General features: G+C 37.6%; 1 protein-coding gene across 1 annotated transcript in view; it reads left to right on the top strand.

Moving 5' to 3' along the window:
• Window positions 1-25780, top strand: part of slc22a2 (solute carrier family 22 member 2) — a 71992-nt gene that overhangs the window by 15663 nt on the left and 30549 nt on the right. Inside the window, exons 2-6 of the mRNA XM_028796961.2 lie at window positions 2008-2111; window positions 2465-2619; window positions 6198-6366; window positions 11200-11317; window positions 25006-25112. Of these exons, the coding sequence (XP_028652794.2) occupies window positions 2008-2111; window positions 2465-2619; window positions 6198-6366; window positions 11200-11317; window positions 25006-25112 (653 nt within the window). The remainder of the gene's footprint in view (window positions 1-2007; window positions 2112-2464; window positions 2620-6197; window positions 6367-11199; window positions 11318-25005; window positions 25113-25780) is intronic.

Here is a 25780-nt window from a genome sequence, read left to right as displayed (position 1 = left end):
GAGACTTTTACCATGAGATTCTTTCAAGTCACGCCATACTTACAAACTTTGGGAGCAAGTGACACGAGACGGAGAGTTTTTCCATGAGATTCTTTCAAGTCATGCCTTAGTTACAACAATTTTCAAACAAGACCACGGTCATCAGGTAAATTCCGGCACTTAACCTGGACAGACACCAATCCATTAAAGGGCTTACTTACGAACACTCGCGCACACACACACACACACACACACACACACACACATACGAAGAGCCAGTTTAGAATCACCCATTCATCTAAATATGGCAGTGAGAAACGATGAAGTCAAATGAATTAATGCGAAAATTGTTGATCGGTTACACGGCAAATTGATTAAATGCGTATCAATAGACTATGCTGAAGCAGTTGGTGTTGATTGTGCGGAAGATGAAAACATCAATTTACAATATAACACAGAATATCTTCAAGCGTTAACACTGTCCGGTCTTCCACCAGCCAAATTACTGTTGAAAGAAAGATGTATCGCAATGTTATTGCGTAATTTATGTATGAGTGATCGACTATGCAATGGAACAATATTAGTTGTATTAAAAATTGGTTGAACAATTCTAACATGTAAAATTTTAACAGGTGACAAGAAAGGTAATGTAGTACATATTCCGCGAATAACATAAAATAACACAAAAGGAGACCTTAATATGCCCTTCCTTTGAGAATAGCTTTTGCTATGACAATTAACAAATCACAAGGACAAAGATTCGAAAAAGTCGGTTTATTTATTGGAGAGAAAGAAACAATATTCACTCACGGGAAGTTATACATTGTGTTGCCACAATGTAAATCCAAACACGGAATCAAAATTCAATGCGATATTGAAGAAAAGTTAATTCCAAATATTGTTTTAACTGAAGTTTTAAAGTAAAAGTGAAAATAATGCATATGCAACAATTCCCAAGAAAATAACAAGCTCCTTAAATTGTATATCCTCTTAACCAAACCCGGGGGCTGGCAAGTGAAGCGAGCAGGGGGCAGAGCCCCCTATTAAATTATATAAGTAAATAAACTATATAAGTCAGAAACAGTCTTCAGACCTTCATGAACAGCATCATCCATTAAAAGTGCAACAAGATAGTAAATTAGGGATTCTGTCCCCATTTCTACCCAAAAATAAAGCATTTCCTGGTGAGACATTTCTTGAGTTGCAGAGTTTAAGGGACATAGGGTGGAATGAAATTTTATAACTTAATCCATTTTCTATTGTAGCATGTCCTGATCAGGGTTGAGGGGAGTTGGGATAAAACAATGAAGCAAACTTTTCACTCTAGTAACCCACCTTCAATGGGATATTAGATTGTTATGTCAAGTGAAATTGAACTGAAAAATATCTAAATGCTTTAATTGTCAATGTAATATAAAATAGGCTAATAATAATCAAATAAGTTGAGATCGAAAGCATCATGATATTCTGAGATGCTGACTAAACCATGAGTTCCGTGAGCGCACTCTTGAATTGTATGTAGTACTGGTTCTTCTCCTAAGACCTCCTAATTTATATTTACACACAGACATATACCATTTAGCAAAATCAAGATACACATAGGGAGGCATGGTGGCGCAGTGGTAGTATTGCTGTCTCGCAGTTAGGAGACCCGGGTTCACTTCCCGGGTCCTCCCTGCATGGAGTTTACATGCTGTCTGCGTGGGTTTCATCCGGGTACTCCGGTTTCCTCCCACAGTCCAAAGACATGCAGGTCAGGTGCATTGGCAATTCTAAATTGTCCCTAGTGTGTGTGTGTGCGCCCTGCGGTGGGCTGGCGCCCTGCCCAGGGTTTGTTTCCTGCCCTGTGTTGGCTAGGATTGGCTCCAACAGACCCCCGTGACCCTGTAGTTAGGATATAGTGGGTTGGATGGATGGAAGGATGAAGATACAGTTAAGATAGACACTTTCTGCTGTCTGCTGGGAAAGTGTTCAGAAGCCTTATGTTGGTGATTGTGGTGGTGTCTCATTTCTTTCTTTTTTTTCCAGTTTAATCTTGTGTGCACAGACTCCTGGAAGTTGGAGTGGACCCAGTCTTCACTGTCAGTAGGATACTTGATAGGGGCCGTTCTCACAGGTTATGTGGCAGACAGGTAAGCAGAGTTTTAACAGTGTTTTACTAATATGAGCTCTAGAACACTATCCGGAGAACAAAGAAGTTACTCCTCTCTGTATTTGTCAATACTGAGACAAGTAGAGTTTATCTTTTGGATGGTGGACATCAAGTAAAACTTTGCTAACAGAAGAGTTATATGCTCAGTAATGAAGCCGCTTCTGTGTGGAAGAGTATAGTTGATTGAAGATGTATCTTCAGTTATAAGGCATATATTTATACAACAGGACCAAAGAGTTTGTTCATGCCTTTTTATTATGAATGCAACCTCAGTGTAGTATGCTTTTAGTTGCACTGACTGTTGTCTCCCTTTTACCCTCACTACTTTTTCAGATATGGAAGGAAATTCTGTTTCCTCATCTCAACTTTTGGACTGGCTGTTTCAAGTGTTATTGTATCTTTTTTACCAAACTACATCTTATTGCAGTTTTTTCGCATTCTTCAGGGCTTTTTTGCAAAAGGAGTATGGATGGCCTCAAATGTACTTGGTAAGGCTTAAAGTATGTGACACATAAATGCAGAGTAAGTGTAATCAAATGAAAAAAGTGCAGAAAATCACTGAGAATTCAGGGTTATACAGTCAACAAGCAGTGATATTACTTATGACCCAGGATTAAAGTCAGAAATATTGATAAATAATATGCTACACCTGTGTGGCTAGGTGATACACTTCCACATGAGTTAAACACAGTATAAGCAAATGGCTGGGATATTAAACATTTGTAATTTATAATGCATTGCTTATTTTCTGAACTAATTAATCTGACAGGATTTCATTGAAATGCGGCAACACATTTAGACTGTACTGCATTGGTGAAAATGGACTGTAAAATGTTACCTGTTGAAACTTAAGATGTACCAGAACAACTTGTTAATACAGCTCATTTAGAGTTTATTCAAACCCTTTCACTTTTTTCACATTTTGTTATGATACAATCTTATGCTGAAATAATATAAATTCATTTTTTCCCTCATCAAGCAACACTCAGTACCTCAGAATGACAAAGTGAAGAGAGAATTTTGTGTTTGTAAGTTTATTAAAATTAAAAAAACTGAAATCTTATGCTATTTCAAGTATTCAGACCATTTACTCAGCCCCCATTTGAAGCACATTTGGCAGCGATTACAACATGGAGTCTTCTTTTCACAGCCTTGGATTTGGGGGGTTTCTGCCATTCTTCTCTGCAGATCCTGTAAAGCTCTTTCAGAATGAAAGAAGGCTATCAATGAACAGCTATTCACAAGTATTTCCAGAGATATTCAGTTGGATTCAAGTCTAGGCTCTAGCCGGGCTACTCAAGGTCATTCATAGAGTTGTCCCTAAAGAACTCCTGTGTTGTAATTGCTTTATGCTTAGGGTCATTGTCCTGTTGGATGGTAAGCCTTCTGAAGTCCAGAGTGCTTTGGAGCAGGTTTCATTAAGGATATCTCTGTACTTTGCTCCATTCAACTCTGTCTCTACCTTGAATTATCTGCCAGTCCCTTGTTGCTGAAAAACAACCTTAAACCATCACCATGCTTCACTGTTGGAATAGCATTACAACGATGACGAACGGTGCCTGGTTTCCTCCAGAAATGACGCTTAGAACTGAGGCCAGATAGTTCAATCTTGGTTTCATTAAACCAGAGAATCTGATTTCTCACAATCTGGTAGTGCTTTAGGCACCTTTTTAATAACCCCAAGTGGGCTTTCATGTATCTTTTACTGAGGAGAGGCTTATATCTGGCAGCTCTGCCATAAAGCTCAGATCAGTGGAGTGTTGCAGTGATTATTGTGCTTCTGGAAGTTTCTGTCATGTCCACACAAATTTTCGGGAGCTCAGTCAGAGTGGCCATCAGGTTCTCAGTCACCTCTCTTAACTTCTCCATCAGTTGTTCAGTCTGATTAGTCTGATCCAACCGTAGGAAAAGTTATGGTTGTTCAAGTTTTCTGTCATTTAAGAATTATGGAGGCTACTGTGCTCTTGGGAAGCTTCAACGCTGCTGGCATTTTTTATTGCCTTCTCCAGATCTGTGCCTTGACACAATCCTTTCTTTACAGACTATTCCTTTCATCTCATGGCTTGGTTTTTGATCTGGTACACATTGTCAGCTGTGGGATTACATCCAGTCAATTGAAATTAGTACAAGTGGACTCCAAACAAGGTATAGAAACATCTCATTGATGGTCAATAGAATGGAATGTAACTGGGCAAGATTTAAAGTGTCAACAAAGGGTCTGAATATTTGTGTCAATGTTATAATTCAGTTTTTATAAAACTCCCTAATATCTTGTTTTTGCTTTGTCACTGTTAGGAATTGAGTGTTTCTTGATGAGGAAAAAAATAATAGTTTAAACAATTTTAACATAACACTGCAACAGTAAAATATGGAAAAAGTGCAGGGGCCTGAATACTTTCTGATTGAGCAGCATACTGAGCTCTACTATGAGAAACTGGGATATGCTGGGTGATGTGGAAAGAGTTACGTTGTTTACTACTTGCATGTAACTGGGATTCTCAATGTTAGACAGACTTCGTAAGTGAAATTTAAGTGCACTGAAATATACTTGACTTAATTGATTAGAACTGTGCCAAAATAGATACATAGATTGACAGTGTGGAGACTGGCTCGGACACAGACAGGCAGACACGCTCATGTCACCCAACACACGTTTATTTACAGTATTTACAAGGTCTTTATTGTGCTCACAAACCCCAAAGACCCCAAAGTCCTGGCCACACCACAATGCCTTCTCTCTCTTCAGGCCGCCTCCTTGCCGTCATCCCGACATCATCTTTCTTCCTCCCGACTCTTGTCAATGACTGGAGGGAGGCGGCCCCTTTTATACACACCCGGATGTGCTCCAGGTGCTCCCCGGCAATCTTCCACTGGCACTCCCCAGTGTGGCGGAAGTGTCGGCTGTGTACCCGGAAGCACTCCGGGTGTCCCTTCTTCTCTTCCCCCCAGCACCTCCGGGTGCCACGGGCCCCTACAGGGTAGAGCTTCCAAGCTCTGTACCCATGGCCCCCAATACAACCAGGGTGGACGCCCCCTCGCGTTCTGGAGGAGGAATGAGCTCTCCTCCTGTCCTCCTGGGCGTCCCTGCCAGGCGTGAACCCCGTCCGGGTGCCACAACAGATAACTAGTAAATTACTATTACATAAGTGCAAGTCCCAGAATTATATATTCAACATAATAAAAATGATGTAATAGTATTTAGGAATATTGTCTCTGTGCCAGTGTGTCTATTATAACTGCCTAGGGTAAAGATTTATGTGATAAAGAGTCATTATATTATCTGATGGCTACTGGTGAAAAAGAGTCCTAGTAGCACCTCATAGCACACTGTGGTGACTAAAGCTGCTCCACTACAATATGTTGTGTAGAGGATAGGGAGCATTAGTCCCAAGCTCCTCTGATTTTGAGGCCAAAGTTAGTCCTATAGTGTAGCTGATCTTCTTGGTCAATATGTTTGGGTGTTTGGCATCCCCTGACCTGGTGTTATTCTCCCAGAAGAAAACAGTTTAGAACAGGTAATATAAAAGGTAGAACAGGAAATTCAACGCTAAACTGGTTCTTACTGGATGATGGTGGACTACACTTGGTTGCTTTCTGTTACACTGGACAGCACAATACTCTTTTGGGTGACAGTGCCTGTAGGTGAAAGTGGACTCATCTCTGGTAAAGTGAACTACTTTAGATGAAACTGAATATCTCTGTGTAAGACTGTGATTCATTTAGTGAAGCAGGATACCAGAAGAGCAAAGCAGACTCCACTAAGCCCTGGTGCTTAAAAGTGACACTTATGCATTACATGAATTTGGTGAAAATATGATTGGCCCTCTTAACTAATATAGCTTGGTATACACTAAACTGAGCTTAGCTTTAGCAGGGAAACATATTTCTTCTGAGGCAGAATAAGTTCCATTTTATATGACTGAGATCTTCTGTGTGAAAGTGGACTCAGTTCTTTAAGAGGTACTCTTTTAGACATCTTGTTACTTGAAGATGAACACCAGTATAATTTTTGCATTGCCATCACAAGATGAGCTAGTTATTAAATTGCTTTTTGTTCATTAACTAGTTGCAGAAATTGTTGGTGCAAACTACAGGAGAATTGTGGGCATCATGGCACAGATACTGTTCACTGTTGGAATCATTATTCTACCTGGAATTGCTTACATCATTCCTTCCTGGAAGATGCTGAATCTTGCCATCAGTTTACCAACGTTCATTTTATTGCTCTACTACTGGTACAGTATATTTTTCTTCCTTCCATTTTCAATCAGAAAATCCCATGGCCAGTAGAAAGGAACATTTCTCACAGCCTTAAGACCTGAAGAGAACTTTTGCTGTAGTTTTTATATAGGTAACGCAAAGCATCCATTTCAAATACTGTAGTTGTTAGTTTTTACAGTCAGTGATCAGTTCCTTTGGTTTTGAACTTTTTTTTAGTTAAGTGAGTGTATCACTAAATGTTAACAATGAGGAAGTAGTCAGTCACTCTTGAGACTGAGAACACATCTAGGAATACATTGTCTTATGTAAACCTCTTTCTTGTAAAAAAGCAGTCCTTTCACTTTATTTCATAATTCATTAGTTACTATTGACAAATCAGTTGTATAAACATTAGTTAAGCAAAAATTGCATCACTCAACAAATCACTGTTTATTTTATATATCAGCTTTTAGAGAAAAAACCACAAAAACACAAATCAAAATGCAAAATGTAATGGTGTTTGAAACATAATATTTTAAATACATAAATTTAGTCAAATTTTTATATTTTGTTCTAAGGAAAAAATGGTTGTGATTGTTATTTTAAAAAGCTCACTTTTTATTAGCCCAGCTCATAATTAAAAATTTGCTTATGTTACTAACATTTTCCTTTGTTTCTATGTTTTTTAAATAATTTCCTTACAGAATTTTTCTGTTGCCTTTATTTCCATAGGCCAATCATTATAACTACTTTTATCTTACTGATTGCATCTTCACTGCTTATGCCTAGTTATGATGCAGTTTTCTCCAAGTATTTTCCATCTGACAGTGTTTTTGCATTATTAGCACAGTGCTTTATATCTCTGTTAAGTTGGTCATCAGATTCTGATCTCAACCTCCATTTTGTGCAATTGCCCTGCATGCTTTAGTTTTGGCACTGTGCTACTGATCTAGTTTCTAAGCAGAGTTCCATAAAGGGTGAATCTCATAATAACAATGTTTTTTTTTTAACATACATTTTGTTGAAAGTTGTTACAATAAACATTAATAGTATATCAAACTATTAGTACTGTCAACATTATTAGTCCAATAGAAAATCCTGTAGCCTTGAACTTTGGACAGTGTTCATACCCTTCAATTTTTTTGTTTTTCTACAATTCAAAATCAGCCAAGTTGACTGTTGGTGATAAGTTGCAATATTTAATTAACTACCGTACATAACATCTCGGTGAGAATGAATTCCTGCTTCCAATGGCTACAGCACCTTTGCAATTTGAAGTTATGCTGCTGTTATAAACTTAATTATTCTTGGGCCTTGTGCTCATCTTAATATGCAAATGTTCTGCAAGTGATGTTGAATAATTTGGAGGCTACAAAGGCAAGGAAAGAAAGACCAGGGGCCTCATGTATAACGCCATGTGTAAAATTCACACTATAACATGGCGTATGGATAAAAGCAGAAATGTGCGTACACATAAAAAAAATCCAGATGAATAAATCTGTGTGAACGCCAGCTTCCACATTCTTCCGCTACATAAATCTCGGTCAGAGTGAAAAGTAATGCACGTGCACGCGCCTGCTGTCCCACCCCAACTCCTCCCAGAATTACACCTCTTTGAATATGGAAATCAATATAAATAGCCCTTAAGCTCAGCCTTCTGTGAAAAGACAATGGCAAAAGCACGGGGGAAAACAGAAGAATTTCAGCGAATACCAAGTGGAGGCAAGGAAAAACTTACTATTTGTTGGTTTAAACAGTGATATTATAAACAAAATGAAGTTGATCGAGTGACAGAGTGTCAAGCTCAAGTTCACAAAGATGCACAGTGCCTGAAATAAAAAAGAAGCGGTCAGATATGAAAGTTGCCGTGAAAAGGCGAGTCGTAGCTTTCCGTCTGACTGTCATATGAAAGCTTATTAGGGTACAGAGAAAAGAAAAAAAAATAGGGACACAGTGAGAAAAAAGCTCAAAATGCCAACTTTAATCTCCAAATTTCCACTTCAATCACATAGTTTATTTTGTCATTAAAGTAGAACATCATAAACTTCATCTTTAAATCGTTTCATTTACTAATTTCTCAAATACCATCGTAGCTAAAGTAGCATGTTAAATGCTTTGTTTTGTATGTGTTCTATGTGCTCTATGTGTGTAAATCACTACGTGCTTCTTAAACGGGCTTTCTCTTCCTCCGACAGGACACAGAATTCATTACATTCGTGATATTACAGCTCTCTGAATAATTAAAATACTGAGATGTATACTTGATATCATTTTCATGATGATAGGAATTAAAACAGGTTATTAAACATGGTAACATGGTAGCGCAGTGATAATGATGAATAGATGCCTCGTCCACAGATTGTTCCTGCCTCCTGCAAAATGCTAGCTTCACCGTGCATGACCTTCGATGAAATAATTTATTGCATCAGTACTGTCTCTTTCAAACATAATAACCCCCAATTCCTGTCCTTCCTTTTCTTTCTCCAAGTAACCAATTGCCACACAATCAGCTCTGTAATACAGTAGCTGTTAAGCCATCTGTAAGCTTAGAACTCTGATTCTTCAAAACTTTTAAGGAACATTGAAATATCTTCGTAGTACATGTTTAATTGTTCTATCCATCTATCCATCCAGTGTTGTGCCAGCCCCAGCAAGAATACAGCGTGAGGCAGGAACAATCCCTGAAGTAGCTAGCGCTGCGCCACTGTTTCCTCACATGTTTAATTATTAACAATACAGATTATTTAAATGACGTTAACATTTTATTTGTATAATGTAATAAACATATTTTGCTGCATTTCATCTTAAAAATGATATCGTCATCATATGTAAATACGTGCTTTATAAAGTGGCGCAGGTTGTGCAATATTATAACTGTATCGCAAGTTTACAGTGAGGTAATTGTACTTATAAGTGCAAAGCGTTCTACAAGGAGCACTTGATGGACTGATTGAGTGCATTTATAGTTCTTGGGATGAAACTGTTTATGAACTGCGAGGTCAGTACAGGAAAGGCTCTGAAGCGTTTGTCGCATGAGAGCAGTTCAAATAGGCAGCGTGGCTGGGGCAGCGTGTGCTTGATGCTGTATACCGATAATTCTCTTTCTGATCAGCTGCTGTAGATCTGTGATTCCACACTCAGATACAGTGATATAAATACTCCGAGTGGTGCAGTGAGAGTAATATGGAAAAAGATGATCCGCTGTGGCAACCCATAATGGGAGCAGCTGAAAGAAGAAAAAGAAGGTGCAGTGAGAGTAACAATGCTAAAGCAGCTATGGTATTTGGAATAGTTTGGGCATTCCGTGGACCATTATATTGTTACAGGTTAATTACAATCAGATGCCTTAAACTAATGAACAATATGCAGTTAATTTCAGTGTATTTGATAAAGCCACATCAGGGATGTGGATCTAAAAAGAAAGGGAAACCACACTGGTGCAAAAGCACTGTTTTGACGCTGGGTGCCGCCAGTTTGCAAAACCGAGCTGAGAACTTGTGCACGCCAGGGTTGGAGTTATCATGAAAATGTGCGTGGCTTTATGCCAAGTTTAGGTTTTATACTGTACATTGCGATTTGAGCGTGGAAACAGGCTTACACAACATTTTTGTGTGTATGCACCGTTTATACATGAGGCTCCTTGAGATTAAGCCAAAACTAAGCAACTCTGTTGAGGATGAAAATCAGGAAGACAAATATTAATGTGACAAAGGACTGAAGTACATCTATTACCAGAGAGTCAATAAAAACAGTACAGACAAAAGGTTTTAAACTTGTACCCACAAACTTGGAACAAACTTGGATAATGACTGACGTCTAATGCCAGCTTAAATACTGTTCTGCTGATGATGTCATGTGATGTGACTTCTTGGAGACGAGACCTTGAAAACAGGCTACTGTGTCTTAGCAACAAAGTCACAAAAAAGAAGATGGCATTATAACAGAACTAAAATATAACAATAAAATAAAACTAAGTCTTAAAAAAACTAGAGAACAAAGTAAAAGTTAAATTAGAGACAGCAATAAAACAAACATTACAAAAAATACAAGATCTCAAAAGAAAGTTAATTAACTCAAGAGGAAATAAAAATATTACAGAAAACAGTGAACATGTGACATCCTCATTTTAAATGTTACTCACAGCAGCCGCAGAACATGTCTGTCATTGTCTTTTAATATAATGCTGCTTTTAATGAACAGTATTACAAATTAAATTCTGGACAAAAGAAGGTAAAACATTACAGTATAATCAATGGTTAAGAGGGAAAGTAGTTTACTTGACTGTCTTTATAAAAGCCATAGAGAAGTGATGCATATGTGTAGACGGAAAGCCAGCTTCAAAGGTTCCATGGAGATTCACAACATTTTCTGGATTACATAATATAGACAGGAACTTCAGTGATTTATGTGCAAGTACCTGCATGTTGATGAATTCTTAGAAACAGACATAGAGCATGTGCTATGCATGAGTCAGGACTGTATCTCTGCCAGGGAAGGCTCACTGACAATGAACTTTTAAACATTTTATCAGAAGTTAGTGAAGGTCTGATAAAATGCATTTGAATCCAGGACAGCAAGGTAAGCATGACCTGTGGAAATGTTACATTATGTGCAGAAAAACATTGCAGCAGGAAGTATTTAAGTACTGTAAGTGCCTTCATGTCCCTGTCAAACAACTGCATGTACAGTAGCTACTGAGGGATGGATGCATCATTAGGAGAGAGATAGCTCCACTCCTTTCAGCACAAGCCTTCTGGGGACTTCGAACTCAGTGGTGTAGAAAGCATAGAACTTGGTGCCTATACTTAAATTAACCATCTTAGAAATTAAACTTTCCAAGCTCAATATTAATGTCATGTGTTTTTAAGGTTTCTTCCAGAATCTCCAAGGTGGTTGCTAATGTGCAAAAAGAACAAAGAAGCAATCAGAATAGCCAAAATAATTGCTAAGCATAATGGAAGACCTTTCCCTACAACGTGCGAAGAGGTAATGAATCATAATATTTTTCCTACCATATTTGTTCAAAACTTTGAAACCCTTTGGAACTGATTTTTTTGTACTAAAGTGGCACTAGTGTAATAAACTGGTTACGAGGTACAGCTAAAACCTTCTAGTTTGTTTGGCTATCTTCTTACCTCACTGGTTGTTGAATTAAGACCTCACCCATTTTGTCTCGGAAACAAAATGTTTCAGTGGAATTTGGTTATTATCTTGCTTTAACTGATCTAAACATGTAAAGTATGATTGTTAAATCAATATTTATTTTAACACAAATGGCAACAAATGATTATTCGTAACACTAAACAAACTGAAGGATGGTTCACAACAACAGTAAAACTAAAACACCAAATCAAAAGAGGCATCAAATCACATAGTAAGAAGATTAGGTTTTATATGTTTAGATTGTATTATTGTAAGTTTTGAAAACTGAAAGTGTAAAGAATTTCTTATTTAAACACAAAATTGTTGTTTACATGTGTACAACTGCAACATATCTTCTGTTTCAGAGAAAAACTTTGTTTAGGCTGCTAGAATATGTTATTCCCTTTGAATTAAATTTTGCATTTGATTCCTTTCTGTTTTAAATGTCATATAAAATAATCTTCAATGTTGCAGTTTTCATGGAATGCAAAATTATAAGCAATATCTGAACAGAAGCCATGATGGTAAAAATAAGGAATAGTTAATGTTTTTTTTATTATTTTGAGCAAGCATTAACACCTCAGTGCTGTTGAAATTCTGTGTTTGTTACCCTGAAAACTTTATTTTGCATTTACTTTATAAAATCACCTGTATCTTCGTCACAAGTTTAATTTAGCACATAAAACATTCTCTGATTGGCTAAATGACAGAGAAGCTACTTACTTTCACATGTAATCCCTGGTGCCATTCAAGTGGGCATTGTATGGCATGTTTTGAAAGTTGTTGTATGAGAAAATATAAATTTTTTTTCTAGAAAAGTGATATTGCAGTACTCATGCATGTAGCAGAAGTTAAAGATTCATTGGTAGATTAAAATTAATTACTGGACGGATATAATGCAGACTGATATAAACCACCAGTCTCAACTCCAAAACACAATAAACTCACATGTTCAAACTCTAGCTCACTTAGTATTTTGAGAGAGAAGCATAAACAAACACTTAAGGCAACAATTTGCTTTTCTCCACCAAATATCTGTATAGTGTTATTTAAATAGACATTCGTCAGGCTAGTACTGTTGAACATTTTAAACACTGCTGAAACACACTTTTAAATTTGTCCTTTTCATAATATACTCTTTGTACATCTGAGTTGCTTGCTGTGTTAAAAGTTAAAAGTGACATAACAGTAGTTGTTTACTTAAGCTTACACCATTTAAGAAATTACTTTGGGAGCAGAAAAGAATCTTTAAAAAACTATTTTGAGGTTTTGACTAAGCTATTACTAAAAGTATTACTACTTGTACTTACTACTTTGAGTTTCTTTTGCCCTTTACATTTTGCTAATTTTGTCTCTTTGGTATTTTGATACTTGCTTAGTCTGACTATTCTTTTCAGTTTTATGTTTCTACCTCTGCTTCTGAGATCTGGCTTCAGCTAAGATAGCATTTACAGTCTTTTAATTAATAATAATAATAATATATATTATACAATATCTATATATATATTTCAGCATGTCTGTCTGTTGGTTGGTTGGTTGGTACGTTTACATCAGTGTTTTGATTGGCTGATATTCTACGAATTTTGAAAATTTGGACCAACCAACAAAAAAAGAAACAAGCTTGCATTTTAATGACGAAGAAACCCAAGAAAAGACCATAAACAATTTGAATATTGCACATTTGCCTCAACAACAAAATAAAACACGAAGCACTGGGAAGCGAGTGACCAATCGGATTAAAAGAAAAGCTGAAGGAAGTCACTCGACTGAAGAAGACGAAAATGCAAAAAGAAATAAGATTTTGGATATTTCAAGTGCTCAAACTACACCTCAAGAATTTTCAAAAACGAAGAAACCAAAAACAATTTTTACTGAAGAACAAAAACTGGAATAAACAGCGACGTGCAGTACGACAAGCAGCAAAGAGTGTTCAAATCTCGCAGCAGAGACAAAATGAACGCCAACGAGTTGCAGCTTACAGAAGCAACCGCACGGAAGAACAAACACAATTGGTTCACGAAATTGAGCGTCTGCAATTGCAACAAAAACGTTCTACTGCCACTGAAATTGAAGTTGCTGAAAGACGTGAACATGAACGGCAACGACAACAAGAAAGTCGGTCAAACGCAACTCAAGTTGAAATTGTTGAGAGAAGAGAACAAGAACGTTTACGACAACGAGAGAATCGTTTAAATGCAACTGAAGGTGAAATTGTCGAAAGAAGAGAGCAAGAGCGACAAAGACTACGAGAAAATAGACTTCATGAAAACGAGGAAGATGCAAATTCAAGGCGTCAACAACATCGCATTCGAACTCGAGAAAGTCGAGCAAATGCATCTGAAATTCAAGCTCAACTTCGAAGAAACACTGACGCACGTTGAAGAGCCTCTGCAAGAGCTGCTTCCAGTAATCAACTTTGTCGTGCTCTAAATACTTGAATAAACATAGTTTACGTATTCGTTAAGTATGCATTGATTGTGTTAATGATTCATAATTTTATTTTGATAAAGATAAGTCGTTCATTTTATGGCATGTAACACTTTCATACATGACTTAAACTAGAAACAACTTTCATTATGTTTATTATAGCCTTGGAACTAAGATCCATACAGCTCAGGTGGTAGAGTGCACAATACCCTTGGTCGGTGGTTCGATCCCGGATACCGGAACAAAGTTAGGACCTAACACCACCTACTGTCCACCTGGGTTCGAATCCCGATTCGTCGTGTGGCACAAATAACAAAAAACATTTTATTACTAAATTTAATCATGGTACAAATAATTTTGCACTTAATGACTTTTACCCTGCAACACTGATAAAAGTCGCCTGCAGCCCGTCCTTGACGGGCACGACTACCTTGTACTGTATAATAATCTTCTTCTTTCGGTTGCTCCCATTAGGGGTTGCCACAATGGATAATCTTCTTCAATATCTTAATGTCTTCTACATCTTGCTCTGTCACACCCATCACCTGCATGTCCTCTCTCATCACATCCATAAACCTCCTCTTAGGCCTTCCTCTTTTCCTCTTACCTGGCAGCTCTATTGTTAACATCCTCTTCTCAATATACTCAGCATCTCTCCTCTGCACATGTCTAAACCAACGCAATATCACCTCTCTGACTTTGTCTCCCAACCGTCCAACTTGAGCTGACCGTCTAATGTACTTATATCTAATCCTATCCATCCTCATTACACCCAGTGCAAATCTTAGCATCTTTAACTCTGCTACCTCCAGCTCCATCTCCTGCTTCCTGGTCAGTGTCACTGTCTCCAACCCATATAACTTAGCTGGTCTCACTACTGTCCTGTAGACCTTCCCTTTCACTCTTGCTGATAACCATCTGTTACAAATACTCCTGACACTCTTCTCCACCCATTCCACACTGCCTGTGCTCTCTTTTTCACCTCTCTTCCATAATCCCTGCTACTCTGAATTGTTGATCCCAAGTATTTAAATTCATCCACCTTCACCAATTCTACTCCCTGCATCCTCACCATTCCTCTGACCTCCCTCTCATTCACACACATGTATTCTGTCTTGTTCCTACTGACCTTCATTCCTCTCCTCTCCAGAGCATATCTCCACTTCTCCAGGGTCTCTTCAACCTGCTCCCTAATCTCGCTACATATCACAATGTCATCAGCAAACATCATAGTCCACGGGGACTCCTGTCTAATCTCGTCTGTCAACTTGTTCATCACCACTGCAAATAAGAAAGTGCACAGAGCCGATCCCTGATGTAATCTCACCTCCATGTTGAATGCATCCGTCAATCCTACTGCAGTTCTCACCACTGTCACACTTCCCTCATACATATCCTGTACAACTCTTACATACTTCTCTGCCACTCCTGACTTCCTCATACAATACCACAACTCCTCTCGAGGCACCCTGTTATATGCTTTCTCCAGGTCCACAAAGACGCAATACAACTCCTTCTGGGCTTCTCTATACTTCTCCATCAACACACTCAGAGCAAACATTGCATCTGTGGTGCTCTTTCCTGGCATGAAACCACACTACTGCTCACTAATCATCACCTCCCCTCTTACCAAGCTTTCACTACTCTTTCCCATAAATTCATACTGTGGCTTATCAATTTTATCCCCCTGTAGTTACTACAGTTGTGCACATCCCCCTTTCCAAGATTCCATTAAACAATCTGCTTAAAAACTCTACTGCCTTCTCTCCTAAACAACTCGATGCTTCCACAAGTATATCATCAGGACCAATGGCTTTTCCATTCTTCATCCTCTTCATAGCTGTCCTTACTTCCTCCTTGCTAATCTGTTGCACTTCCTGATTCACTATCTCCACATCATCCAGCCTTCTCTCTCTCTCTCTCTCATTCTCTTCATTCCTCAACTTCTCAAAGTGCTCTTTCCATCTGCACAACACACCCTCCTCACTTGTGAGTACGTTTCCATCTTAATCCCTTATCACCCTAACCTGTGTGCACATCTTTCCCAGCTTGGTCTTTCGTGTAGCCAATTGGTACAGGTCCTTTTCTCCCACCTTAGTGTTCAGCCTCTCATACAACTCTTCATACACCTTTTCTTTAGCCTTCGCCACCTCTCTCTTCACCTTGTGCCTTATCTCCTTGTACTCTTGTCTACTTTCTGCATCTCTCTGACTATCCCACTTCTTCTTTGCCATCCTCTTCCTCTGTATACTCTCCTCTTCCTTTTCTTCCTTCCTCTGTCCAGATGTCATGCCAAGCACCCTTCTTGCTGTCACCCTTACTACATCTGCTGCAGTTTCCCAGCTGTCTGGCAGTTCTTCCCTGCCACCCAGTGCCTGTCTCACCTCCTCCCTAAACTCAACCTTGCAGTCTTCTTTTTTCAACTTCCACTGTTTGATTCTTTGCTCTGTCCTCCCTCTCCTCCTCTTCTTTGTGATCTCCAACGTCATCCTACAAACCACTATCCTATGCTGCCTAACTACACTTTTCCCCTGCCACCACTTTGCAGTCTTTAATCTCCTTCAGATTGACTCTTCTGCATAGGATATAATCTACCTGTGTGCATCTTCCTCCACTCTTGTACGTCACCCTATATTCCTCCCTCTTCTTAAAATACGTATTCACCACAGCCATGCCCATCCTTTTTGCAAAATCCAAATTCCTCTGACCTTCTTCAGTCCTCTCCTTGAAATCATACCTACCCATCACCTCCTCATCTCCTCTGTTCCCTTCACCAACATGTCCATTGAAATCCGCTCCAATCACCACTTTCTGTCCCTTGGGTACACTGTCCATCACCTCATCCAACTCACTCCAGAAATCTTCTTTCTCATCCATCGAACACCCAACTTGCGGGGCATATGCAGTAGCAACATTCATCATCACACCTTCAGTTTCCAGCTTCATAATCGTTACTCTGTCTGATGCTGTTTTCACCTCCAAAACACTCTTGACATATTTCTCCTTTAGAATAATCCCTACCCCATTTCTCCTCCCATCCATATCATGATAGAATAATTTGAACCCACCTCTGATCCACCTGGCCTTACTCCCCTTCCCTTTAGTCTCTTGCACGCACAATATATGAATCTTACTTCTCTCCATCATATCAGCTAACTCTCTTCCCTTACCAGTCATACTTCCAGCATTAAAGTTCCTTCCCTAAGTTCCACTCTCTTTACCTTCCTCCTGTCCTTCTGCCTCCTGACACGTCTCCCCTATCTTCTTCTCCTTCTTCTGCCAACAGTAGCCCAAATTCCGCCAGCACCCTGTTGGCTAACAGTACTGGTAGTGGCCATTTTTAACCTGGGCCTCGACCAATCCGGTATGGAAATTTGTATCATTGTCTGCATATTGATCTGGCAGACTTTTACACAGGATGCCCTTCCTGACGTAACCCTCCCCATTTATCCGGGCTTGGGACCGGAAAGAAGAAACACACTGGTTTGTGCATCCCCTGTGGCTGGGTTACAATATACAGTATAATAATAATAATAATTAATAGTTAAAGCCATATAAGGAGCTATAGTGGTGTTTGATAATGGTTATCCTAATTGTTTAAACTTATTTTTTGAAAGGGTTTACAGTATATGTTGAGGTAAGATTTTAAGTAATGATTACAAATTTAAAGAAGATGCTCTTATTGCTGTCTTTTGAAATTGTTTGGAGAGCTTAAGATGACAACATATCTAGTCATGAAGAGAGAAAGGATCAGAAGGCAGTTTTGTAATTGCCCTTGAAAATTGGCCCCAGTGGCAAAAAAAGAAAAAAAGAGAAGAAAACAGAGATAACAAATTTTCTAAAACCTCTTTTAGGCAATAGGTGCTTCCCTGTGCTATAAAATTTACTGTTTGACTAGAGGAGACACATTGAGCAATAAAATGAATTATGCTTTTATTGTGGTCATTGTAATAATCAAAGAAACAATTATATTAAGCATTTCAAAAATTAAACCACTAATAGATTGAATGGATTTGACTCCTAAATGGAACACTTGAACTTCACTATTTTAATTACTAGTTTGCAATAAAATGAAGTTCAGCTTTATTGCCTTATGTACATATTACATAGTACAATAAAATTCTTACTTGCATTTCTCCTCAGAACAGTGGCAATAATAGAGTACCAATGGACCAACAGACATATACACGCACAAAAAGTATGCATATAATGCAGCATATATACATGTTCTAATAACATGAAACAAGCAAGATAAAGCGATAGGGCACCTTGAAGGCGAACCCTGTGCAATTGGATGAAAAGAAAGCAAAATCTGACAAGAGAAAATACTGTATATCCTCAGTTCTTGTTGATCTAACAGCAGAGTTTACTACTTGGTTCACTGGTATGTAAGGCCAATAGTAATCGTCATAAGTATAAATGTGGAATTGCATGCTCTGCATTTTATGGTGCTTTCATGACATCAGTATTATAATTCTGATATACATATTTAGAACAGGGAGTTCTTTCAAGATCTGGCATAACATAAATGCCTCATTGTCAAAGCTTATATGACAGGAGTAAAAAAGACATGCTACTGACATAAATTTTTATTATTGCGTCTGAGAGAAATTAAGAATAACATATTGTATAATCTCTTAACATGTTCTGATGCTAATCTGTGCAAGGGAATCTTATTAGCACCTCTGTGCTGAGTCCAGAAGAATCTTCTTTGCATACCTTGACATATGTAGCTACAGCAGCATCCAAAGAATTCAACTTAATTAAATAGATCCACAAAACACATACTCATACAAGAACTGAGACAAACAACTATGTTAGACTTCAGTGAGCAAAAATGATCAACGTGAATAGGCAAAATTAAATTTTAAGAAAAGTGCCACAAAGACTGACTATTACTATACTAATTAGCATCAGTAAAAGCTTACGTTTACTACTTCAGACCTTTTCTAAAAATAGACTCACTCACCAAAGCATCCACAGTTGCACACAACTAGATGCATGTATGATAAAACCCTGCTGCATGTGCAGCCATATCAACTATTGTGGTGGCACCACAGTGGTATTCCTATTTTGTAAAGAAAATAAGCCTGCAAAACGTGAGTAGTGAAGCCACAATCACTAATATCATATTTCAATTAGTATTTTAAATATATTTACTATTTTTTTACATTTTGCATTTCACAAAATTAGTGCCAACATTGTCAACATGGTACATCACATGTTTGCACATACCCCTTAGTGAATTTGGGTTCCTCCTTTAAGGAACAAATGTACTTGGACTTAACTGGAAATCTTAACAGATCTTTTGGAATTCTTTTACATATTATCTCAAAATTATTATTACTACTTCAGCTTATTATTTCAACTTTAAGTTTTGTTTTTCTTTGGTGACTTCTTGGAAAAAAAACAGTGATGTGTCCCTAACTCTGTGAAGATGCATTAAGCCTTATATCTATCATCTAAAAATAAATGAGATAATTTGCTTTGAGCAAAAACGTTAGATTTTAAATAGAATGTAAAATTCACTGGGTTTCTGACTTTTCGTTTTTCAGGGAGGGTTTTACAGTAACAAATTCATGACCCAGTTTTTTCAGGCTTTCATGGTGCAATTTTTAGGCCAGATCTCTTAACCTCAATGTTGATACCCACATCATGATTGAGCAACATTCAGTGATAAAGGCTTCTTCATTTCACAGTCAAAAATAAGGGTTTTGAAATTATGAATCAATTGTGAATTTTATTGTTTTATATTCTTGCTTCTGTGGTGGGCTGGCGCCCTGCCTGGGGTTTGCTTCCTGCCTTGCACCCTGTGTTGGCTGGGATAGGCTCCAGCAGACCCCTGTGACCCTGTAGTTAGGATATAGCGGGTTGGATAATGGATGGATGGATGGATGGATGGATATTCTTGCTTTTTATTTATTTATTTAAATTTTTGTTAGAAGTACATAGCATTCTAAACAATTAGGTCAAACTTAACAAAGCAAACAAACAAAGCAAAATTCAACCACCACCCAAGAGCAAGAGAGGAGAGCCAGCATCCAGAGCTACTCTTTTCCATGAAGTGGAAACTTATTCTAAAATGTTATTGACTAGATCCTGCCATGTTTTTAAAAAGCTATGAACAGATCCTCTAAGTGAGAATTTGATTTTTTGCAATTTCAAGTAGTATAGAACATCAGTTACCAACTGACTTAAAAGAGGTGGGGTGGGATACTTCCAGTTGAGCAAGATACAGTAAGTCTACATGCTAGAATTATAGTAAAGGCAATTACAGTTTGTTTGTCCTTCTCCACTTTAAGCCTGCCTGGGAGTGCACCAAACACAGCTGTTAATAGATTGGGAGTGATTGTGACACTGAGGCTGTCTGATAGGCATGCAAAGATTTTTATCCAAAATGTTGTTCATTTGGTGTATGCCCAGAATATGTGGCCCAGTGAGGCTATAATAATAATAATAATTCTTTGCATTTACATAGCGCTTTTCTCACTACTCAAAGCATTCAGCAATTGCAGGTTAAGGGCCTTGCTCAAGGGCCTAACAGAGCAGAGTCCCTATTGACATTTACGGGATTCGAACCGCCAACCTTCCAAATGCCAGTGCAAATCCCTAGCCTCAGAGCCACCACTCCATTAGATTGCAATGTTCACAGGTTGAATCTTGCCCTGGAAACATTTTGGACAATTTTAAACAAGATAAATGTTCTCTATAAAATATTTTAAGTTGAATGATTGAGTGCTTTGCACATATGGAGCTAGAGTGTATTGTATGCATGACTGCTTTCCACTCCTTTTCTCAAATACTAAGTGACGGATCCTTTCCCCAATGTACTTTAGAGACTTTGAAAGAAAGGGACTTTAAAATATTTTTATAAATTATAGAAGTGCTATCTGAGTAGCTGATCAATAGAACAAGGTGGAAATTGAGAAAAGTTGGGCAGGTTCTCTTTAGTAACGTTTCTAGCTTGAAAGTAGTGGAAGAATTGTGTTGATGAAATGTTGAATTTGAAGCCTAATTGTTTGTACGATGCAAAGATATTATCTGTTTAGTGTTTTAGTCCCAGACATTTTTCAAACTTTAAAAGTATATATTTTTGAGAGGTTGAAAAAGCTGGTTGTCACGGAGAGGTGCAACAGATAAAAGCTTCTCTGTCTTAAAGTGCTTACTACATTGGTTCCATAATCTGAGAGAATGAAGGGCAATTGGATTATTAGTATATTAACGGTAATTTGTATTAACTGAGGCACAGAGCAGGGAATTTAAAGAAGTACTGCAAGAGCTCATTTCTATTGCAGACCAGGCTTGTGTATATTCATTGATTTGTGTCAATGTCCAGCTCATTATAGCTTGTATATTTGCTGCCTAGTTGTAGAACTGCAAGTTAGGTAGTGCCATGCCCCCTTCTGCTTTAGATCGTTGTAGAGTCACCCTTTGGGTGCATGGCTGTTTCGAATTCCAAATAAATGAAGTTATAATTGAGTCGTATTTCTTAAAAAATGATTTGTTAATATATGGGGATGTTTTGAAATAGTAATAGAAGCTTGAGAAGAATGGTCATCGTAACAATGTTGTTTCTCCCTGCTAATGTAAGATGTATTCATGTATTGTTTAATTTTTTCCAAGCAGACAGCAAAATTTTGTTGAAGAAGAGCTTTATATTTGTTTGTGATATTTAAACCGATCTGCTAAAATAAATGGGAAAGTATCCAGTCCAACATTGTGAGCTAGAGAATTCACTGGAAAGAGCACACTTTTATTTAGATTTATTTTATTCTAGATATCTTTTGAAAATCTGCTAATGGTTCTAGAACTGCTGGCATAGAATTTTGTGGGTCAGGGTGAAAAATTTGTCCAGACCACTCTCTTTGCAACTAAAACCGGTCCTTACTTATTAAGTGGTCACCTGTAAAATACTATCTTGGCATTTAGACTTGTTAAGTGTGAGAGTACATCCTTTCTCTTCTTTAATTCATGTTTGAGATCCTTGACATTCCAGCTATACATTCCAGCTATCAAAGTTCACTGTTTGGTCATAGAAATTTTGCTTGTGAACTTTTGTTAACATTTTGTATTCTTTGGTTAAGGTAGTAAATTGTTACATACTGTATATTCTTTCTTTAAAAGTAACTGTCTGTGTGCCAATTGCTTTTTTTACAGATGTACGTTGACCTGACTAAGAAAAACAAAGAAAATAATCTATGATGTTCGTTATACAACATTAGTTTACATATACTAAACATTTACTTCATACCATTTTGGAGAAAATTAGTTGGATTGCATCTAAAAAATAAGACTATAACAATTTATAGAATCCTATAAACACCAGGGTCCCTTAGGTGGATTATAATCATTTATTTGTTAACAGAGTTGCATGGGATTCTCCAAGTACTTTGGTTTCTGCCCACACCATTGATCAAATTCTTTAATTAGCTGGCCATGTTCTTCTTATATTTCACATTCAGAAAAGGGCTCTAATATGATATTTACATTTAGATAAAAATCAGAAATTTGTATTTTTTCAATTGATTTAAATGCATACATTTTACCATTTTCTTTTAATCCATTTTTTCTGTATAGTGTGCTTCTGTAATTGTTTCTAATTATTGACAAACAATGATTACTTGGGCAGACACAGGTACAAATAAAAATGAATGCTAAAGGAGAGCAGCTGCTTCAGTGTCATATTAATGTGTGTGCTAATTACTAAGACGAGGTATAGCAAATGTTGTAGTTTTTAAATGTAATCATATGGCCCACAGTAACTGCAGACATTTATCCCAATCAAGTTTTCCTCTTAACTGTATTGTTGCCTTCAATAATAATCTATTTCTGCCTTTTTTGTGTTAGTCCATTAATTATAAAGTTGGTTTGCTATTTTTTTATTTGAAATTAGCAAGTATTTGTATGTGTTACACTGAGGTGATTCGTTTTTCTTTTTCTTCATTTGATGTTCTGATTATTTTAGCCTTTTTTCATAATTATAACTCTAAAGTTGCTGCTATCCTTTAATATTAATATCCTTTAATATTCAATGTCATTTGCACTTCACTGCTTCACTAATGCATTTTAATGGAGCAAACTCCACAGAAAAAAGTTAATTTAAAAAATTGTAAAATTAAGTTAATATTTGAAGCTAAGTCAAAAATACAAATGTCTGAATTTATTTTACCAATAAATATCATTCTACCAAATTTTGCATTGAATGCAAAATAACAGAAAAATATAGGTATAGCAAATTAAACAATTACATTAATTAAAGGAAAGACTGAGAAATTGATTTGTGAAAATGGTTGTAATGAAAAATGTCCCACACAGTGGCACTCAAGGTTTGATCTCAAGAATCCCTGACTTATAACATTTCAGTATTCATTATCTTCTTGAAAATTATTCTGATGAATATTGTTATCTGTAGAAACTGAAGATAAAATATCCAGCATTGATATTGGTTGCAAAGTTTATTATTTACAAATTCTACTTTCTTTTACTCCTTAACTGTTTATGGCATAGATATTGACAATTCATTTGGCTATGTCAATCAGCCATCACTTTTAATAGCATGCTCCATTACAAGGCACATTTTATAAAGACAACTGCACCCAAATGACGATTAGGGAAGTTCAGAGGCAGGGGAGTTTAGTTGTTATGGTTTTCTTTACATAACGCCAACAAATCGATACTTATTTTTATAGAGCATTTTGATGAGTTACTTCAGAAGCAGCAGTGTGACTTGGCCTTTCAATATCATAATTTCAGGATTAACTCAATTAGTACATAACTATGTTCCCCCTTTAAATGTAGGGAATTTGTTTTTTTTTTTTTGTATGATGCTGAAAGTTGTGTGGGTCACTGGCACAATTAGAAGATGAAAATTTTGCTGACTGGTTTCAAAGTGCTTTATATCCCATTTGCGTTTTTTCACATTCTCATTTACCATCCATGTTACTTTCCAGTTATGTATCACTACACCTCTAAGGCTGCTTTGAGTCACATGGGATGGTCCTTTCCTACAATAACAACTTTTATTACATTGGAATATATGTGATATCTGTAACTTTTTAAGTTTGTCCTATTGCTGTCATACTTTATATCCTCATAGGCATGACAGTTATGCAGAGCAACAGATACTAAGAATGAAGGGGCAGATGAGAAAGGTTAAAGGAAACACAAGAGTCAGACATGACACTGCAACTGATAAAAACAAAAAGACTAATAAATGTTGTAAAAGGCACTATATAGCGCCCAACCCGGCACAGACTGACGCAGAGGCACGTATAAAAACAAGGACACTTTTTATTTTTCTTCACCTGTGGGGCACGTCTTCCCCATGAACCCCACAGGCAATACACAGTCCCAAAAGCACGTAAATACCACACCAACAATTCTCCACCTTGTACCACCACTCCTCCCAGGCAACCTCATCCTCTTCCTCCCGATTCTGGCTCCTGAGTGGTGGATGCTGGCCCTTTTTATAGCCCACCCGGAAGTGCTTCAGGTGCTTGATCACCTGTGGCTAATTGCACTTCCGGGCGGGCCTGTAGAGATGTCCAGGTGGGCTCCGGGATCTGTGCAGCACCCCCTGGCGGCCATCCCAGATCCTCACAGGGTTGTGAAGAACTCCATCTCCCATGAAACCCTGCGGGAAACTGAGGCACCATCGTCAGCCAGGGAGGCTGCCACCAAGCGTCCCGGGGGAGGTAGTGAGGAGCCCATGGCTGCTCCCCCGGACCATATACAACAGGGCCGTCCCAGCTGGGCATGGGACCCGGCCGTCCATTACAATGTATAAATAAAAAGGGATTTGAAATTTGTCGAATCAAGGAGATACTGTAGATAGTGGTGCGGAGGGTACAGCATATATTTGCTTACTATACATGAGAAAATATGAAAGTCATGAAACTATCATACAAACTTAAAAACAAACAAACAAATTAATAAATAAACATTTGTAATTTCCCCAGTGAAGTACATTTTGCCTACAATTGACAAAGAGAGTGTGGCATGTAATTGCTTATTATAAGTGAACAAATATGCAGGTCATGGGCATGTCCCATAAAGTACAACATATTATTATTGGCAAATTACTAATCTGAATTGTCTTCAATTAGGTAGACACTGATGAGTCTGATCCAGAAAACAGGCACACCCCTTCTGTACTTGATGTGTTTAAGACAGCTCAGTTGAAGAAGTACTCTCTCATTTTAATGTATTCTTGGTAAGATAATTCACTCCAGTACTGCTCAAGGCCTTTCCATTTTTTCTATCCCTTTCAATCTTAGGCTACTATTTCATGTTTTAAACATGTATGCATGTTACTAAAAATGTCTGGGTCCTGTCAATGCCATATTTTGTAGCTGGTAAATTGGGGAACTTTAACATTGTCCGTGGTTGTAAGGGTGGTAAAGGTATCATATGGGATTTAGCTTCTCTGTGTTATTGCTTGAAATGCTGAAGCAGTGGGCTGTTCTGGGGACTTTGTTTCTACAGTAGAAGGTGAAGAAATGTGAAGATAATATCTACAGTTAGAATAGGTACTTAAAATCCATAGCTTATTTTACATATAGTGTTTTTCTCAGTAGATGCTGAGCATCCTATAGCTCACAATATTTGTATAATTTGTCTTTTTCATAATTATAAATGTATGTATTTATGTACTCACACATAAATATATATACTAATTTAATTAACAATAAATAAAGTCTTTAGCTGTTGGGATAGGCTGTAGCCTCCCTGCATCTCTGAAATGTGTAAAATGGGTTTTAAGATGTGATGTTATACAATAACACAAACAATGGGGTTAAAACTCAAAGCTCAAGTTTACCATCCCAGGCCAGTCACCATCGACCTATTCTATCAAACTGCCTACAGTTGAGCACTGAAACC

The sequence above is a fragment of the Erpetoichthys calabaricus genome, chromosome 3 (assembly GCF_900747795.2).
Source record: "Erpetoichthys calabaricus chromosome 3, fErpCal1.3, whole genome shotgun sequence".
Lineage (NCBI taxonomy): Eukaryota > Metazoa > Chordata > Cladistia > Polypteriformes > Polypteridae > Erpetoichthys > Erpetoichthys calabaricus.
The sequence above is the reverse complement of the archived record's forward strand: the minus strand, read 5'-3'. Positions and strand labels throughout refer to the sequence as shown.